This window comes from Botryllus schlosseri, chromosome 7 (assembly GCF_051294905.1).
Source record: "Botryllus schlosseri isolate E-star chromosome 7, Bs_hap1, whole genome shotgun sequence".
NCBI classification, from domain to species: Eukaryota; Metazoa; Chordata; class Ascidiacea; order Stolidobranchia; family Styelidae; genus Botryllus; species Botryllus schlosseri.
In genome coordinates, this window is record NC_137242.1 from 4582448 (window position 1) to 4603969 (window position 21522).

General features: G+C 41.6%; 1 protein-coding gene and 1 non-coding gene across 2 annotated transcripts; both read right to left on the reverse strand.

The window, feature by feature from the left end:
- Nucleotides 1-1348: 1348 nt before the first annotated feature.
- LOC145443738 (uncharacterized) lies at nt 1349-21214 on the reverse strand. The gene is made up of 11 exons (XM_080321690.1): nt 21055-21214; nt 16671-16898; nt 14299-14376; nt 14164-14232; nt 10085-10234; nt 7538-7648; nt 7340-7468; nt 5936-6110; nt 5737-5870; nt 2398-2475; nt 1349-1770 (listed from the first exon to the last, which is right to left on the reverse strand). Exons 2-11 carry the CDS (start codon nt 16882-16884, stop codon nt 1622-1624), a joined length of 1287 nt encoding a protein of 428 aa, XP_080177816.1. The 5' UTR covers nt 16885-16898; nt 21055-21214; the 3' UTR covers nt 1349-1621.
- Trnap-cgg (transfer RNA proline (anticodon CGG)) lies at nt 9628-9699 on the reverse strand. Its single transcript has one exon. It is a non-coding gene; the product is annotated as a tRNA-Pro (tRNA).
- Nucleotides 21215-21522: the final 308 nt, after the last annotated feature.

A 21522-nucleotide genomic window follows, 5' to 3' on the forward strand; every position in this document is an offset into this window, starting at 1 on the left:
TGTGTGTATGCGGTTTTACTACCCTCGACTCCTATACAGATGTATTCTTAATTCAGAGCATACAAAGGTTCTGCACTTAGTCAACTATTCACGAAATACCAAGATTTGAACACAATGTCTATGAGTAGTATCATATGCTGGCTGTTATACGTTATACCGGGAGGCCAATCGTCAATGTCATAAAATCGCAGTTACGTCCGATGCGAGTATCTCACTTCACAGGTACGTTGCATTTAGACCAGGGGCGGCCAACCCGTCGCCCGCAAGAATGTTTTAAGTGGCCCGCGGAGTAATCCTCGAAATTAGTTCTATTATCAAAAAAATATCAAAACGAAATAACCAAAATTTGATTAGCTTGATCGCGAAATTTGGAATTTTGATGACTGAAATACCAGTCCCGACGTATTGGCGTAGCCAGGAACCAGCCACATCTGTCGTAGATCTTCTTTCATGACGATAAAGTACAATATTTCGCATATTATCCGAAATCTTTGATATTTATGAGTCCACCGCCGAATAGTCCTTTCCTTACCAAATGAGCCCAACGTTCTATACATAGAGGCGGCCCACAATATATATGCAAGTAACATTATTATTCACCGAATTCATATATTAGCTTTCAAAAAAATTTGCGCTAAGCGCGGCTGGCTCGTGGTTACACTCTGAATCTACATGTCATAATTGGTATTCACTTTGATGCGTATTATTATTATAAGTATAGTTTTCAGAGTTACCTAATCCGGTTCGCTACTATCTGCAGACTAAAAAATGGCATCAACATTCAGGTGGCCCGCGCAATAGTTCGTAAATCTCACGTGGCCCTTTGCCCGAAAAGGTTGGCCACCCCTGCTTTAGAAGAAACCCCCATCATAATGCATGATATGCATATACAAATTCTTTAGGTTAGATGTGTTACACAACGAAACGAAAATAACAACTACTCCGATCAGCGCATTGTGCAACTTACAGCACCACGACAGCTTGCTGAATATTATCCAAAACACTTTTAGCCGTTGGAAGACGCAGACACGCGCGAATACGTCTCGGCATCATCAAATACACAGTTTGTCCACATATTATTGGGTAATAAAAGTAATAATCCTCCATCTCAGTAGTCAATAGGAATGTTTCTTTGATGCTTCAAGGATTAGTGCTATTACATGCGATGTTCTTTTGTTAATCCCGGGCTTCCTTCGATATGATCCATTCGATATACAGCCTAACATACAAAACCCTGCCATCACGTCTTTAGCACACCTTTCCTTCAGAATACAAAATAAGCTGGCGTGCTACCACTGTTCGCGCATCAGACTACACCACATCTATGACAGAACAGAGTCGACTCTCGCTCAATCGATTCTTCCAACTTTATTATGCATAAAGGACATGATTCCACCGAACTAATCACAGTTTGGCCGTACGTGTTTCACAATCGGGAGACATAATAAAACGTGCAGGAATGAAAAATTGTACTATCTGAAGAGAAAGTTTGACATTTGAATCTCATGGATTTGAAGTTTCGGAAAGGCGTTGAAGAAGATCAGGAATGTGAACAGAGAGTTCAAGTTAGAACAGGGTAAAAAATTGAATGCTTTCCATCGTTGAGTTGAGAATCTCCCATTCATGCGCGTTTCACGTTATTTGCAAACTCCCCCCGCATATTTCCTGGCGGGTTGTAGAAGCACGCGACGTAAGTCTTTCCTTTAGAGTCGGATGCTACCCCCACGCCAATTTCCGTCGTCTCTTTCCACACTACTTGAGTGAAATGACCTGAAATACGTATATTGTGATTAGGTATAAACTTTGAGTTCCGATTTGAAGACATGTTACTGTTTTTCAATTCCACGCACGTAATAACCCAATTATGAATATATGTTGCCTTTATCTTTCGATTACCCACGTTAAGAAATAGCGGATATAAATATCAGCTAACCATGATGGAGTTAATTGCATCAGGCATAAACATCAATGCATGTTGCCTACTCAAGATTGCCAGATTACAAATACAAGTACAAATATTTTGTATATTTGTATACTACTATATACCTCGAATTCAACCAGATATGGCCGACCATTAGCTGACAAAATTTTGCCGTTATAAATTTTTGTTAGACTCCGAACTGAAATTCGGTTGCCAGATCAATTTTAGCCATACTTATGCCTCGAATTCAACCAGATATGGTCAACCATTCGCGGAAAAATCTGGTCACTAAATATATCTGTTTGACTCCAAATTCGTGGAATAGAAGGTTAAACTGGCAATAATTTGTACTTTTCCAATTACAATGTTACAAATTAAGTATCTCGTTGCACGGGGCGCTGCAGATTAATTTTCTGTATTGCAGTAACGGGCGAAGATTGAATAACATTACGTATCATGACAATGACGCAACTCACCTGTATTTCCGCTGAAGACGGCTTTCTTGAAATCATAGTCCTTCTTTTCGTCGTACCACATATCGCAAGCTTCGGACCCTGTCACAGAGCACGTCAAAGTAGAATCAACAACGAAATAACGAAATAAGCAGAGGCGGACAAAGAAGTCAACGTTACTACGTAATAGAACTAGGAGTAATCCCATAAATTACCACGCAATTGCAATTACAAGTAATGATCTCCAAGACATGTCTAAACTACTTCAAGTCAGGGTGTAATGACTCGAGTCGTGACTCAACTTGAGTCCGAGTCGAGTCACGATTTTTTAGTGACTCGACTAGACTCGAGTCATTTTTTTCCAATGCGTAAAATGACTCGATTTGTACATGAATCGAACCGAGACATAGGACTCGATACTAGGACGGTCAAAACTGACATATCATTGTAACTTCGAAGAATAGTACAGTTACCAAATTATTGGAATTTCGTATATCAGCCCTGATACTTGGAAAATAGGGCCAGAAATTGTTAAGACTGAGAAAAATTATTATATTATGACTGCGAGCTATTATATTATCTATATCATTAGAGCAGAGTTGAAAAGGGTGGGTTGTGCCGGACTGAACTGAAAACTGAACAGTGAACATAATTACTTGGACTCGAGTCAAAACAAGGACTCGACCTTCTACTAGATGACTTAGACTCGGACTTGACTCGGTGGTGAATTGAAAATGACTCGAACTGACTCGAGTCAAAATTATAAATGTGAGATTGACTTGTGACTCAGAACCTTGTGACTTGGTTACAACACTGCTTCAAGGCAAGAAAACAAGTGCATATTTTCACAAAGTACATTTCTTCAAGAGGTCCCATATACACCAGATCTGATCCGCGTATGGTTAATCCGGTCATAGAATTTGTTGTATTGTGTAGACCAGTGGTTCTCAACCGCCGGTCCGCGGACCGGTGCCGGTCCGCGACGACATTCCGGCCGGTCCGCCAGGTATATTACAATTTTATACCTTAATTTTAAGATGCAATATTGAAGGCTCGTCCATTGATAAAATAAATAAAACATCAAATTTTAAAATAATTCAGAACTTCATGAGGTAACACTAGGACTGGAAACATGTTCAATTTGACTTAAAGTTCAAGATATGTCATTTGACGACATGTGAGCGAGAAGTACAGAGCAGATACGAGCTGACCCGCCGCTAAACAGCGCAGTCTGCGCGATCACTCGTTTTCGATTCATTCATTTTATGCAGGACCGTAACTGGGGCACCCAAACCCAATTGGAGAGGGGCCGATTGAAAAGAGCGCAAAATTATTTTCCAGATGAATATAAATCATAGTGCATTTTTCTGAAACTTTTTCCAACATTTTTCAATTTCTTTTCGCCCTTTGCGCGATTTAGTATCACTGAATGTCTTGCTTATATTAGGTGCCCTTCTCCGAGAAATACGCACGGTGTATAGAAATAGGTATTTCGGCGTCAGCCATTACCATGCCACGCAACCCATAATGAAGTTTAGGCTAACATGGGACTCCGAAAGGTGTGCCAAAAATTCGGCAGCGAGAAAACCGATTCAGTCATGAAGTATCAATAATTTTCGCTATTGGCGCGATTAAGCTGGATAAACTCTCTGCTTACACTGAGTAGAATGAATGTGCTCACAAGTAGGTACAGGTGAAAACATCCACCTAACTGTAGGAATAGGGTCTGGGGGCGAAGCCCCGGAAGTCGGGATTATCGCCCTGTGGGGCCCAAGATCAACGTCATTGTGGGCGGGCTAGCGAAGTGCTTTTGCGGCCCGGATTTGCGGATGGCCGGTATAGTTTGCTGCAAGGTGTTTTCTTGCGGAAGCATTGTATTCGTAGTTGCCTGAATAGCCTATGCTGCGTCTGGTGGCAGTGGGCAATGAGAAAGGTAGCACTACAAGGTGCTTGGTTCGAGTTGGCGAGGTCGGTTAAACCCACGGCCTTCGGTGCGAAATACTGTAAACGACTCTCGGCAGTAGCACGTTCATCTGGATAAGGCAATTTTACCTCGACTCCACAGACTGACCATCATAAAATCACATGGATGCCATCATGAAGATAATCAATCACGATCAAAACCCTCTAAATGTCACTCTCTAGCACCATATAATTGCAAAAAACGGTGGCATACTTTACATTCTGGCTTCATTTCAATTTTCAAAGTTCACCGGTCCGCCAGACATTTTTTTTGAAATTTTACCGGTCCGCGAGGTGAAAAAGGTTGAGAACCACTGGTGCAGACACATATGATACAACTATTAGCTCCCCCAGGCCTGGTGCACAAGACCTTAGTAGTCGAGCACCATAAAAACCCCTTATACATACATGCATACACCAGATGTGACTATATTGCAAAATTCAAGATAAATCTTCGCAACTAACACAAACTGAATAATTACTAGGGCAAGTTTTTGCAGCTTTTGCCACGTTTTTACAGATTCCGGCAACTTCCTGAATACTCAGAAGTTATGTAGTATGGAGTTTTAAGCTGTTTGGAGGAATCTTAAACCGCAACTTTTTCCAACTTCTCTCCGTTTTTTTAAGCAACTTTTTGGAACTTTTTTCGATTTTTCATGAAATTCTTTGCAATTTTCATTTGCATTTTCATGCAACTAACATTTTACTTGAAATATTTGGCACCATATGTAAATAGATCGCTTCATTATTTCACTGTCGTTTAAATTTGAGGTACTTTCTGATTTGACGTACCTTCAGGCTATGGATCGCCGAAAATTATATTTTCACTGGGTCAATTTTTTTCATGCTGTTGATTTTGTTGCAGTCGCCAACATTGAGTTTTGCTACAGTGCCTTGGATACGGATTCATTCGAGTATCTCATACCCTAATAATTTCAAGAGCTTCTCCATAAATGCAACTTTTTAGTGCACCTTTTGTGAAAATAAATGCAATTTTTACTGAAACTTTTGTAAAAAATAAGTGCAACATTCCGCGGATTTGTCTGCGACAAAAACTTGCCCTACTAATGACACTACAGATATCGGGGGCATCTCCGAAATTATGTTTAATTACCGCGATACAGGGGTCACCTCACTTGCCTCTTATGACGAACATATTCATAAAAGTGATGCTAAGTCAACCCAAAACTACATTATACTTTTTAAAATCAAAAGTATAAAAAAAGTAAGCAGTAATTCACGATAAACCGTTAAGTAGAAGAAGACGTAGTGTAAAAACATGACACCACCTGAGGTAATAGTTAGTACTACGAGTAAGCATTGTCTACTTGAGCATACTCCAAAATAGTTGAAGTAGATCGTTACTGACCAGTGAACTCCTCAGCAAATACGAATACATACCTGACGGCCTCGGCATCTTCATCGCCACATTCTCTCCGTACTTCTTCTTATCGGCATGCGACAATTTCTCGCGCCTTAGCATGCGGTTGGCGTGTCTCTGGGCAGCCTCTTGCAGTTTCTTACTTTCCTTCAGTCTACGAAAGAAACGGTAGGCGTTGGATCGCAATGGGTTTGCCAATACGATTGGTGGGGGCTATACTTTGGCGCGCCGTGTCTCCGCCTCAGCTCGTTGTGTCTTTCAAGGCATTCCTTGCGGAATTTCTTGGTGTCGGACGACGACATTACGTTTTTCCCGCCGTCGTCATCGTCGCTACTGCTGCTGCTGCTACTGCTGCTGTCCCGGCGGGTTCTCAGCTTTTTGAATTTATCTCCGACTGCAAAACAACTGAAATTTTAGACCGGTGTTTCAAAGTGTCGCCGCGGTATATCAGCGGAGGTGGTGAAAGTAGTCAGCGTTGCTACTAAAGTACAGGCGCGGAAGTAACGCAGTACATTTCTACTCAATTAAAAGCAGAGCTTCAATTGGAAATACAAAATGAAAGGTCTGAAAATTACTCGGGTAAGTAGTTTCGAAAAGTAGATTTAGTCGAGGGTTCGCTTACTTTTGGCAATTAATCGGCGGTGACTGGTTCGCGACCAACGTAAAATCACTATGCTCCAAATGGTTACGATAGTCAACTATACATATTCATCACTTCAACCGTTATTGCGATGGCTATTTAAGGCGGTTCTTACGACAATTTCACACATAAAAGTGATGCAAACTCACCCCAACAATAGCCATTATACTTTTCGAAATTCAAAGCGGAAAAAGTAAGTAGCTCTGCCTAAAAATTGTTCGAGTAGAAATAGAAATAGTCCGAAAACATAGCCACTTGCGTAAGTTTAGTAGAAGCAAGCAAAAATGACTTGAGTTCTTCGAAAAAGTAAGGAGCACTTCGTTACTGACTATACCTCTGATCATCAAGTAATATCAACTCACCTTCAAATTCGATGTCTAAATCTAAATTTAAATCTAAATCCAACACGAAGGTGTCGAAGCTATATACGTTTTTCTCGCTTGTCGGCATATTGATTATATCTTTATTCTATACTGCTGTTGGTGAGAATCGTGATAGCTACTAAACGCTACATTCCGCTTCGCACTGACTTTTATATACGCGGTTACCGAAAGCGTAAGAACTGTCTGGAACTCACCCGGGTGTATAGGCTATTTGTGGCACCGCGATTCCACTGGGACGACGCATCATATGACTTTCATTAATATAGCATATTTTGGACGCACGCGTTGCGAATGATCATGAACTATATTGCAGCAATGCCGATGCGATGATTTGAGTATTTCATGTCCATCATATAGGCGGGCGTAATTCAAAGCTATTCTTACAGACGTGGTAAAGGTACCTAGTCAGCGTAGCTACTCAAGTAGAAGAAACGACGTACCTTTCTACACAATTACAAGTAGAAGTAGCAATACTTTTCAAGATTTAAAGTGGGAAAAGTAGGTAGTAGAAGGGTTTCGTTACTGATGATCTCTGCACTCTTGTTCAATTCTCTGACATTTTTGTTCCGGTTACAGTTAGAAATTTGTCAACTATCTTACGCGATGATGTTGATTTGCCGTCGTCTGGTAAAGTTTCGGTTTTCGTTTGAGTTTGCGTCGAAGTTTGAGTTCCTTTAGGCGTCACCGTAACAGTTGTCGTAGTAACTATTGTCTTCTTCTTACGCACTCCTGTCGTATGAAAATTGTGTACGCGTCTTTGAAACAAGTGTATTCGTGTCTGCTTTTTAGAAGACCTACCGTTTTCAGTGTAGATCTCTGTCTTCGTATCCACAGTCTTGCCCGGCTTTGGCGCCCCGGACGAGCTTTTTGCGACCGCACCCGATTTCGACTTGTGTTTTTTTCTTGAGTCTGAAAGGATAGGATATAACGTTGTATATATTTGTTTGCGCGGCATGTATACCGACACATACACACGATATGGACATATGGACACAATGAGTGCATGATGCGCATTGTGAATATGCCGATGGGCAAGGAAGGTGCAGAAATAGCCTTGTCTTGCACCATCCCTCTATGCTATCCCGGAAGTACTGAGTACCAAGTTTTACTAATCAGGTCTTTGGTCTGACCCGACTGCGGATTGAATCCACGACCTACCGATCGAAGAATCAGCCTGACGCTACACAATAAGGCTATCTTGTCGAAAAGGAGTCAAGTTTCATTTACAGGTTTTGATGTTTGCAGTATAGGTCTGCAGATATCACGCTGATTGACGATAATGCGGAAGTTGGAGTAATTATGGTACTAGGACTACAGTAATGATTTGGAAAAGGTATGGGTGTATTTATGTGATTGAAAGACTACTTCACTAGGGTTGCATTTAAAATAATAATCAATTGAAAACAAACATGTTTAAAACGAGACCCTGATTTAAAACATGTTTTTTATTGTTTTTATGTTCTTTAAAGCCATGACGTCACGAATATTCAATTGTTACGTCATAGTGGATTGACATTGACAATTGAAAAAATAGGGTAGACATAGCTATTTTGACGAAATATATGTACTATTGCTGTTGAACCGACTATTTTGAGTGTTCCAACCATCTCATATCGATATATACGTCGGCTATACATCGGGTGGTAATTGTCCGTAGGCCCCTACAACATGTTTTTTGCAAAGTGTTTAGACAATTAGGGCATAATTTTACAACTTGAAAAAACACAATTTTGTTTTTTTAAAGGCTATTTTTTAAAACACTGTTTAAAACATGTTTTAAACAAAGTGTTTTAAAACACCGTCTGTTTTAAATGTATCCCTAGTTCCGACACATCCTATCCTTTCATTTCATCGCAATCTGGTAAAGAATTGATAAAAATAGTAATAAAACGAACTGGAACCAGAAGTGTAGCAGGCATCTTGAGATTTAATTCCACATCATACGCCTATAGCGATGCGCTATTGACCTTAATTGCTATCGGTGAGGGATCCCAGGAGAATCGAATCTTGCAGAGTCACTCTCGAAATAAAATATACTGCAATCAACCCGATGTGTAGCAACAGGCTGGACTTTAAGGTTATTATTGTCTCGTGTAATCACAATATGGAGCGATTATATACAGTCTTACTGAGGAACTCGGGGTGAGGAGCCTATTATATACTAGATGTGTCCAACCTTTTCGGTCAACGGGCCGCATGCGGTTTACGAATGACTGACTGTGCCAATTTGAGTGTTAGAAGCGAGTTTGTGAAGAAATGACTGTCTTGTATTTTCTCACTTGAAGCCCGAGTATACGATTGTGTGGAAAGAATTTGGATGAAACAATGAGGAAAATTTTGATGCGTTGCAATATGCATGTGATGGATTATAATTAACTTGACAAATTGTATAACCCTGCACTGCAAGCATGGAGTGGTGGTTTTTAACCTTTTTCATATCGCGAGTCATTTTAGCAACATACTATAACTAACGATCTTCTGCAAAAACATGGCACTCTGATATGTGTAGTTCATCTGTGTATGCACATTGCATAGCACAGTGACAACATTGGTATTGTTATTTATCAGAACCTTTCACCGCTCCGAGAACAAAGGACAAACAAAGCTACTTTCTGGTTGAAAATCACTGCTATAGAGTAATATACAAAGAAAGCAAATAATAAACGCGAATGTCTCGGAATATAAGTTCGCCATCAATTACTATAATAGGCGATTTCGAAAAATAAGTAGGCGCGGGCCCGCGTGGCCTGCCCGTGGGTTGTAGATGCCTGCCCTAGACCAACGAGCAGGCGGGTGTGGTCCACGACGTGATATTTAGCACTATGAATTACAACATTTCCAACAGAGATATACGTATCTCAAATTGAAGAAAAACAAATGGTTAGAGCGGGCTCGTCCGGGATTTGAACCCGGGACCTCTCGCACCCGAAGCGAGAATCATACCCCTAGACCAACGAGCCGACGGGCGGGGTGCGAGTTTATTTGCATCACATTGAATTCGACGGATTTCTCCAGTCCATGGATTTATGCTTTATTGGGCATCTCCCGCCTGAAGCAAGAACCATGTGTCGGCTATACATTTTGCATCGATCGACATCGAAATTTTACACCGGGCGTCCAATGCGGCGTGACACCATCAGCTGTTGACACACTAGTTGAGAGAAAAGCTCCTTTTGTTACTGAATGGTTTACAGCAAAACGTAGAGCGACGAAATGTATGACACAGAGAAGTATCAGTTAGTGCTGTTTGTCACTTCACTGCTTCATAAACATAACCAATATTCACAATGAAAAGGACCAAGGTGAAGTAAGACAATAAAGTGTTGGGAACGACTATTTACTTACCATCGTCTGAAGAGCTTGATGATGATGAGGAACTGGATCTCCTTCGTACTGCGAATGTCGGTTTGCTCTTCTGCTTCTCAACATTCTCTTTGAAGTAACCGGGATTGGTGATGTTACCGGACGGCTTGTAGTTGGCTACCACAAATGTACCTGCCATGGATAAGCGTTGATTGATGGCGTTCGCAAACACGCCAGGCACTCGCTGAATGCATAGAGCAAACATCGACAATGTCGGTCAGAATTTACGTCACAAACGAAGGCAAATAAATATCGCGCCGCTATCCGCACATGCGTCCTGTCGTTAAGATATGTGTCGAACATTTGATGGTACTAGTTATATATGGAAAAGTTCTGTAGCTCGTACTGACTAGAAATCAGACTTGGCAACTAGATAATTCTAGCCTAATTTAGGGATACCATACATAGGCGCCGACTTTTATTTTTGCATGGGGTGGCGGCAGGCGCGTAGCCAGGGGGTGTCGAAACCCCTACCTTTTGAAACGAAAAATCCCTTCCTTTTGAAATGACCATTCTGACGGTAATATTCAGTTGCAATTCACAAGCCGTGTTATCAGTGTTACGCGGGGCCAATTAGCGAGATTATTCTGTGCACGCATATCGCATCACACGATGTAACGCGACACGATCTCCCGCTGAGATGATTGCGAAAGTAGGTCATTGATTATCGCGCACACGGCATTCGTCGCTGGACAGAGCAGTAACACGGCGGGACAATTCTGGAACACGAAAGACAGGCAAGAATGATGATTACAAACGCGCGCGGCCAATCAGTAATGATCCCTTACCGCCAACGCAATGGATTTTTACTTAGTATTAAGTATCTCACATCGCGACAATTGGTTGCTGATTAAAACATCGATTTTGACTGCATTGCTGCATTTCCCGATTTACGTTCGCAAACCATAATTGGATTAATATTATGGGCACTGGAATAAATTCCAACTAGCAGGCACACACAATAAAACACTGTTCAACTTTGCGCTGCGAGAATATGTATCACAAAAATGGTTCACAAAATATTTTAAACGCGGCTTGCGTCCCTCATCGATGCAAATAATGCACTTTAATTTGTAGAAGGTGAACGTATATTTTGTCGTCAAATCGCGATAGGAGATGGTGTTTCTCAGAGCGCGCGATGAAATCTACGTTTCTAGCGATGAGGTCGAATTTGCACATCTAATAAGGATCGTCAGTTTGCTGAAATCAGCATCAGTACGCTGTGCGAAATACATGTTAGTGATCAATTTTATCGGACTGTAGGCTACAATCGACCGGCAAGGTTGCGCTGATAAGGAAATTGCAGACATGCCGCAAACCTTCAATAATTACAATTACAGGGTGCGCTAGTCATACCTAAATACCCAGATTCGGCAATGACAACGAGCACAATTTGTTCAGACGCGGGCATAAGTTTTAATCAAAAAGATACATAGACACTAACAATATTGCACTCAGAGATTGTTACTGTTTGGCGAAACTGATTCTGCAGATGGTAGTAGGCCTGCATGCGGAGGCGCTAAATCATGCCACCGCTGATAGTACCAATGAGACACCGATGACCCATTTCGCACACAAATGATTCTAGCTATTTTTCAGTACGCAGCATCGATAATACGAATTAGTGAATTGGCATTTGAAAAGGGCCGGATTTCTAGTTTTAAATGAGAAACTCACTGGCTACGCACCTAGGGCTTTAATACCGACAACGCGCTGGTTATTCAGCCGGGATCTACGGCAGACGCAAGTCCCGATCAGCCAGTCGAATTTGATCGTGAAATGGTGCGATTTTAATTATCCAGGTGTTATTGCTGCAGGAGCATTATGGCTGCGCATGCCGCAACCTCTTCAATAGAAATACAAATCCCGATGGTTTGAAATTCGATCCGCGACATAGTTGTGCCCGATAGAGTCCGTCCAGCAATGAAGTTTATTGGAAGTTAAAAGGTTCCCGCTCAAACTAATCGAATAAATTCAGAATTTGCGCCCTCGAGAATCTCTTGTTGCATCAATATTTGACAACATAGTTCAACGCCGTGCACTGCACAATGCACAGTGTTATTAACAGATCAAACACTTATATAAGTGTCTTCGAGGGAATACGAGTGTGTAAAGCAGACAAGAATTAGTAGCCTAGAGATGATAGCAAACGAGAAAGCGCGTATCTAATCAGTAATTCCTCAACTTGCGTGTGGCACAATGGAGTTCCGAGTCTGACATCGCGACAATTCTTTGCAATTGAATATGCGCACTTAGCGCAGGAATGACTTTCAATTCGCAGGCATACATAAACAACTGTCCTATTTCGCGGTCCAATCAAAAAGGCTATCACGATCCTAACTCAAGAATTACTTTGTAAACGAATATGCGTGCAAAGACAATTTAATTGAGAGAAGTATAACGTGAATTCGCTCGTCCTGTAGAGAGAGCTGGTGTTTCTCAGAGCACGCGTGTCGAAATCGACGTCGTAAACGAGATCGCTTCGATTGCATGATTACTAATCACGGATTACAATTTATGTGGCCGTTAAGCACTAGTTTAAGCTGCGTATACAATTAGTCGCGCGCGTATCGGCTAATAGTAAGCAGTTGGCATTTACGCGATAATCATAGACTCGCTAATTGACAGCACAGACGGCAGGCGTTTAAGCATTTTGTATGGGGTGGCCGCCACCCCATAATTATGTCATGGGGTGGCTGCGCCACCCCGCCACCCCGTAACTCGGCGCCTATGATACCATATATGCAGTGGTGGCTTTTGGGGTGGGCGAGATTGGTGGTCGCCCGCCCCTCCTCCCTGGTCGAAGGGGCCCCCTCTTTGGTTTAAGCGCTTTTTCAAGGATTATAGCGAATAAACGTGGAAATCCGTGTACCCATCAAGAAGATAATTCGGTACAGATGGGTCAATCATCATCAAATCTCTGCAATTTTTTAGAAAAGTCCTATATCCCGATAATCATCACGTCTCTGCATGCGGTAGAGTTACTTGGTTTTGATGTAATCTATCCTTGCACAATGCACATGCACACATGCAATAATAATAGATATGGCCTAATCCAGCGCCTGGCTCAAACCTGGACGTGGTCTGCTGGCTTATTACTAATGACAGCCGATAGCTTTCCAGATTAGTGTGGTATATTTATCCTGCAGCAGTTGTATGGGTATTCTATTATTTCACGCTACATGCCATACATCTTCAACATGAGCTATAGCTGGGTCACTTCTTTTATAATTTGACAATGTATGATAAAAGAAGGCTCTGGAGCTAGAGCAATTCCCCATCTAAGCCTGCTTCAGAAGCCGTGTCGTAGTGTCATACACACACCACGTAATTCCGTTCCATATGGCGGACTAATATGAAGTTGAAAATAATAGATGCTGAAGGGGGGTCTGGGGGCCAAGCCCCAAGAAGTCGCGATAACATACTTTTCCGCCCCCAGTAGGCGATTTTGGGAAACAAGGGGGCGACCGGGGGCGCTAGAGGCGAAAATGTTGGAACATCCAGTGAGATGTATTAGTTACACGGCTAAATATGCACGTAAAGACGGTTATTCTGCAAATGACGCGAAAAAAGGTCAACTCAACGGAAGGCGACGTGGAAACAGGTTTTCCGAGCACCTAACATCGGAAAATGGCCTTAGTAAATTCATCAGCGACCAGAGTTTATATATAAGTCCCCATTTTTAGATCCATAAATATGGGGGGGGGGGGCGAAAATTTGTGTCGACATTGACAAAGGGGCGATGAGTCGAAAAAAGTTCATAACCACTATGGTTTATCGTCATCGACTGTATACGAGAGTACATGGTGTAAACCTGTAAATCATAATACGATGCTTGGGATTTCCACCGTTGCTAAGACGCAAGCACTGTGATGTCCAGACATCAGCTGAACATCAGGTTCACGTGCAAAATTGCAGCGAATTATATCGCTAATGCACTCACGTCAATGGCAGAAGATATCGCCGATTTGGTATGTTCCTATATCAACCGATGTCAACAGACGCGTGATTGATTCGTCTTAATTATGTTACAGCAAACATTGCAGTCATTTCTCACTCACCTTTTGATCCCGTAGCGATACCGACGCCCACGTGGGTCGTGCCTTTCCAAACAACTTGTGTGAAATGACCTGGTGCGTGTGAGATATACAGGTAAACGTGCGTCACTAATTTTATAAGGTCTGCTTCCTACTAACCAGTATTTCCGGCAAACCCCGGAGACCTGAAATTGTAGTCCTTGATCTCGTCGTACCACATCTTGCAGATTTCGAGACCTGCGAACAGAAAGTATTTCCTCACTGTACGAATTTTAAATAAGTGTAATCAACAGTGGCGGCTCGTCCTATAGGGCAACTGGGGCATTGCCCCACCTAAAATTCTGTTCAATAACACTTCTTTACCATTTATTGACGCACAGCAATCTATATATACCGAAATCACAGCGAAAATCGTATTCTTCTTGTCCTTTCGCTTGTAAATGCCCATATATAGCGAAGTCTCTGCGAAAATCGAATTGTCTTCGTGTTTTCGCTTTGCGAATGCCTAGCCGGGGCATGCCCCGGTAGCGCTCATAACAAGCTTTCACTGTCTATTCTCTCAAAACAGCGCACAATAAAGAAACACTGATTTACTCTCTCCTATTCATAAAATTACCGAGCAGGTGGGGCAACATAGCCTGGTCGCCCTTAAGGTGTGATGTAACAATCGTATCTATATCTGAACTCGGTTACCGTCATATGCGTTTAGTCGATCTTTGCTGGTATAGGTCGATTTTGATGGTGTTTCACACCATGATAATTCTTGAAACTTGGTATGTCATGTCGTGATGGTGGTATTTAACACTGTCCCAAGTTTCAGGGTTTCTACTTAAAGTTTAGGGTAGTAATTCCGTTTCCGAAGTTGAGTGTGTGCTGATCCGTTCTATATCGCAAACAGATTTTACTCAAAAGCCGGTATTGGTATCCATTGATTTTGACGATGTTCCATACCGAGATCGGTCATGACATTTGGTACGGTAAGTCCTAATGTTAGTATCGAACGCTGTACCAAGTTTCAAGTTTGTCACTGGACTATGTAGTGGTAATTTCGTTTCCTAAGTCGAGTGAGAGCTGACTCGTCATTTATCGCAAACATATTTTACGCAAAGCCGGTATTGATCCCCATTGATTTTAACGATGCTCCTTACCTAGATCCGTCATGAGCTTTTGCATGGTATGTCTTGATTTTAGTATCGAACGCTGTGCCAAGTCTTAAGGTTGGCACTCAATGATTAGGGCAGCAATTTGGTTATCAAGGTCGAGTATGGTAGAGATGTGCGCTGATCTGACACGCCTACCTAACGCATTGCGGATTTCACGCAAAAGCCGGCGTATCTGTGTTAACGCTAACTGTATTCCATACTGAGATAGGTGATGAGATGATGATATCATGAAACAGTTTACTAACATCCTCGGTTTGCATTCAAATATTTACTTTTATTTTATATTCTCCAATGTCAATTTCACCGTGAAATTGTGGCCTTAAGGCCATTTGCTTTCAATTACAACCCCTGTCAAGCGCGATAGCTGTTTCGTTTTCGATGGCGGCTAACAGCAGATTGCTTGATCAGCCTATTCCTCAGTAAATTTTACGCAAAATTCGGTGCTGGTCTGTTCGTATTAATTTTGACAGTGTACCATACCGAAAACGGTCATGAGGCTACTTCTCGATGATTTCATGTAACAGTGTAGCCTACCAAGTTTTCGGCTTTCATCCACGTATTTATTCGGTAATATGTTTTCCAAAGGAGATTTTGCAGCAGACATATAGACACTCGTAAGCCGTATGTGTCGTGTGACAGTCTCCAGCCTCAAGGCCAAAATCTCCTATGCTGTACCGGGACCGAATTTCCGAGGCTGCTATCCGTAGTTCTTCAGAATGATGTTTTGGATTCAATATGACAGGCCCAATCTATGAGATAACAATTGGATATGTGTCCGAACTCGTTGACCTTTCCAGTTAAGCTTACGCAATCTCTCGAGTTATAGTCATTTCCATTTCTGCAGATAATTAGTCAGCTATAGTGCGAACATGAACCGTGTCGAATCTTTGTTCCGTACGCCGTTCACGCAGTTACCACACTTCAAGTCACATCTGACCGGCAGACTTCTCGCGGCACATACGTTAAAATCACTGTTGTCGGGAAGTTCGTGTTACCGTACCACCAAGTTACTTGTTTACGTTGGAAAACGCCATTGTGACGTCATGTTGATAAAAAGTCGCTTGCAGCCCTTGCCCCACCACCCGATATTGTCACGAGCCGCCACTGGTAATCAAGCAGCTGATCCATGGACTTGACTTTACCCAATGCTCATTCATGCCAATATAATCGTACACCGGTTGGACCGATGACTGAGCTTACAAATTGGCAGTTTTTCCTAATATTTATGTACCAGAGAACACCGTGTTGGAATTGATTGAAAACCGAATCTGATGATAGGCCTACCTTATTCAGATATATAATCGCTTACTTCCACATCCAATATCGGAGGCTAAACGAGTTGGCCAATAAAGCTAATGTCCCGTTTACCTGAAGGTTCATCTCTTGAGGTGAATGCAATGTTTTCTCCGTAGCCCTTGTTAGTAGAATGCTGCATCTTGCCAGCCTTGGCGAGCTTGTTCGCCCATTCTTGGGCCATCGATGTTAGCTTCGAATCTCGTTCCAGAGGTTTGCTACCATGGCAACTTCTGTATTGATTGTGGGCCTTGATGCAAGCCTCTTCGAATTCCTTCTTGGTCGGCATTCTGGACGGTGTAGCTTTTGAAGAAGTTTTGTTAGGAAGGTAGGAATGGGGAGGGTGCTGGGAAGCGGTAAGTTTGGGGATATCTAAATCGATGGTGACTACGTTTTCGTTTTTGCTTCGCTTATCAACTTTATAATCGAATCCCTTTGTTGTGCTGTTGGTTTTGCGTGATGCAGGTCTGTAAGGTTTATGGCGATGCGACGCTTCTTCATCCAACTTATTGAACATTTTCATTTTGCCTTGGACATTCCCTTTAGCAATATGTGTTTGTGGTTCGGATTTGGGTACGCGCGCATCAGATATTGAACTGGAAGATGAGGAATCATGTCTATGTTTGGGCGCATGTTTTCGTTGACTTCCGTGACGTCGTGTTGCCAATAATCCGCCCATTATTGTGATGTAACCAGAGACAGATATATCTGTGTAATGCTTATGGCTCAAGACACAAGCCTATAATCAAAATTTCCAGTATGATGTGAGTAGCCTATACATCCACGAACTTTCATGTCGGCACATGCAAGAAAATCCCATTAGGATAATGCTATATAAAGTTTGCATTATTCATTCGGAATCTTTGCTATCTTCGATGGCCAAAATCTCCAACCAAATTGTGTATTTAGAATAGGGTTCATGAACTGCTATGCCTTAGCTTACGAAAGTGCTAATCTCGTTAACTTTATACTTTCATGGCCTCGTCGCACATCTTGATACTAGAGTCAAGCTGATTATTTAGACCCAGAACTATAGTCTACTGTTCTACTTCCGTTGCTTTACGACTATTGCTACAGATACTACAAAATGCTTAACGCTGCGTTACGTTTCGCACACCACAAATATTACTTGAGCACCGTGTACGCTGAATGTGCCGGATGCTTTTCACGCGTGTTTGGTATGTTTCCATTCATTTGGTAGGCTAAACTGTGACGTTTATGTCGCCCAGGGGCTACTGAAGATGTAATTCGATGTTCAGCTGAAATTATGACGTAATTTAACAAATCTATTGCCGCTTTATTGTATCATTTCAGAGTGTGTTTTGTAGATCATTATTAATCAACTTTGAATCGAAGGCCATCCGTGAAACCAAAGTTTGTAACATGCCTGCTAAGTGTAGAAGTGGCCAATCTGACCATATTTGAGAATACAGCAATCCTGGACAAATCATGGATGCTACTTGATTAGAAGTATTACCAGAATGTTCTACTTGAGTAGAGCATCCATGAATGAAACAACCCAAATGTACTTGAATTTGAAGTAAAATATGGAAGCGTCTTTCTATAATATCCCAGGAACGTATTTTAAAAAGTAAGACTAAGGTTACACTGAACTGGAGGTGAACCAGATCTGGGAAACAGGAACCACTTGAGTGTGTACGTGAACAGAGCCTAATCCAGTAATCCAATTAAGTTTGAGTACGTAACACCTTCTATCACTGGTTGGACCTGTAGTAGGGATGATGCGAACCCCTAAAAGGTTCGGGTTCGTGTGAACTTAAACGTGAACCTTATGACGTCACGTGACGTCATATTGCCAATTCCAACCCTTCATTTCATGTCACATAAGCCACAATGCTTAATTAAGTGTACTGACGTTTTAAACGTCACCAAATGTATCAACTGGAGCAATCAAATGCTATAATAAAATCGATATCTTTCGTGGCTTTGTCAACAATTTCGACTTACAAGGGAACATAAACTTACGCCTTAGCGGTCTATAGGCTAGAAATGACAATGTATTCGGCGTCTGATTATTGCTACATTGATATTGAGCAGACTGTAAAACGGGTTCCTATAAGAGGTCGACCGATATTGATTTTTACAGGCCGATACCGATATATCGGCACACTCACAAGGCCTATAACCGATATCATAGGCCGATATTAAAATGGAAGGAGCAGAGAATTTCCAATATTTTTGAATTTTTTTAAATATAAAATATCGGCCTTCATAGGCCGATATCGATAATCGGAAAAGCTCTAAATATCGGCCTCGATAATCGGCCATTTCGATAATCGGCCGACCTCTAGTTTCTATACGTTCTATAATATATTACTCCATTAACAAGTTATACAGTAACGATCACCCCAAACGCATGGATTTACTTTTTATGATACAATATACATATCAAATCAAGATCTATCCCGTGCTCCTGCTGTAGATCTTTTACATTAGACAACAATGTATTCTTTATATCAATTTCACTGATTGCTGACTTCCCAAATGTAGTGATTTTTGTGCTTGATGTTATATTATTGCGGGTCAAGCCCACAGCAGAGAGTCATTAAATATTGACTACTGGAAAGCTGAATATTTCGAGCGAACTTTTGTAACAAAGCAAGTGAAATATTTGAGATAGGCAAGGTGCATGCATGATCGTTTAGTGTTGATATTTTATGCGCCATGCGCCATTTTTATTCTATGCACCATGCATAGAGAGGTCAGAAGTTGAAATGCAAAGAATTTCAACCAAAGATGTTATAATGACATGAAAAATTGTATTATATGAAAAAGGTTCCCAGTGCCGAACCTACCAAGGTTCGCTTGTGAACTTGAACCTCTAAATTTCTGAGATTCACACACAGAACCCGAACGTGAACCTCACGTTCACACCATCCCTACCCTGTAGGTATTTCAGGTGAGCATGAAGTTGGATTTGGAAGGTTTGCCCAACCCCGAACAGGGAACTGGGTTAGGAACCTCATCGTAAACCGACTCCGGGATATAATTTTGAAGCATCAAGCTAATGTACGAGCGCGTATGAATCAGAACGGAAATATAGGCTTGGAGGAAAGGTCGGAATCAATGGAGGATGTTGAATTGGAAACAAATTGGAATGGGGGTACAGAGTACGACATCACAGGTAGTATACCTATCGATCGGAAAAGCGACGGCAATTATGGCACAAGTATGAATGTTCATTTATTCAATTGTTCACTGCATTTAAAGATGAAGGAAAAGGTGGCAACCTATATGTCGAAAAACCTGAATACGATAAAATGTTTGGGATATCATCGGTCTTTCATGCATAAAAATTCAGACGCAGATTTCAACACCAAAATACCGGACATGTCAGGGAAATTCTATGGCAAACCTTTGGTTTATCGTGCGTTATGGTAGACAAGCTAGTGCGAAGTACACCATGCTTCTGGAGAACAGTCGCGGCTCTTATAATAACCCTTTATATTCGGTTCTTTCACGCTGAGAACTCTCTCATCATTCGCATTTAATTACTTAAAAGCCACTGAGATTCCACCCGGGATGTCTAGTAATTGCCAGTAATCCAGTGGATGGGGTAGGCTTTTTATTACTAAATTTGGTGGAAAAAATGCCCTTTTCGAGTTTAGTGTTATTTCAATTACGAGTCGATTCGATTTGGTTGCATGGATTTTGAAGTTACATTTAAACAATTTTTAGCCTTTTAGGTGTTCCATTGAATTGATTGAATTGTCTTCAGACGGAACTTCGCTATGCTCCAAAAGAGTTATTATTTGTCGTGGATGTATTGTTTCGAAAATGTCATTTGGAGCGTTGCGCTGAAAGGCGATACTATCATGACGGATTCAGCTCATTTTCTGGCTGCACAGGAAACTCCCATTCGGGGATGCCTCAAAACATTTTGAGCTACTACCGTAAAAGTTTACAATACAATTTGTAGCGTATCGTTATCCTTGATCGGCTGTTGCCCGAGAACACTAAAAAACATATGGCGGCTACGGCGTAAGTCAACACGGTATACTTGTAGTAATTGCTGGTGCCGTAGATCACTCGGTGGATGTTGGACAGCTAATCAAACATCTGGATCCCCTTAACGAGATATCTAATAGAGTTTATCTATTTCTCTCGCTATTAGGCTATAATCTCGCCAAATGCTAGGCTTATGTCGTGCTGCCCAGTGGGTAAATACAGAGTATAGCCTACTTCGGAATGTGTCAAATATACGTTGATTTCGATGCGTCGAAATGTATTGAATATATACGCCTATGGATGAAGAAATACATGTTGATGCGCTAAAATACTCATTCACTAAAATCGGCCGTATTTTATGGTTAAGCAATATGGTTCTTCTGTTTTGGTTGAATATGTTGATAAATTGGTCTACCTAGTAAGCATAGTATGTTGACCAAAGTAAACTTCCTAATTACTAATAAAAACATTGAAAAGATGTACCACTCACCTTTCAAGATCTTTCCTCTGCGGTGGTATCCAAACCTCGACTGTTGCCCAATTTGTACCAACAACGTACTTTGCTGATGTTGAATTGAAAGCGTTTGATTTCATCGGCGAGGCCGTGCTTGCTTCTCAAATATTTGCTAGTTTACATAATGTGAATACCACTCCCTGGGTATAGGTCTCTCGCGTTATTGTCCCATCAGAGATTAACGGCATTGAAAATGTGCCCGCTTAGAATTTTGCCGAAAAGATTGTAATTTCATATCGCTCTCGGTAAGTTTATCATGGACTTCGCATTACGGTTGCTAGATCGTCTCGGACGGCTGTTGTTGGAATATCGAAAGTGACAGCTCGGCCCTACACCTCCCCCATTTGGAGGGAAGGGTAGATTAAACACAGGGAGTGAAAGATGTTGCATTAGGTATCAGTTATCCGTGACTCCATCATATTAACTATTCGTTTTTTTGTCATT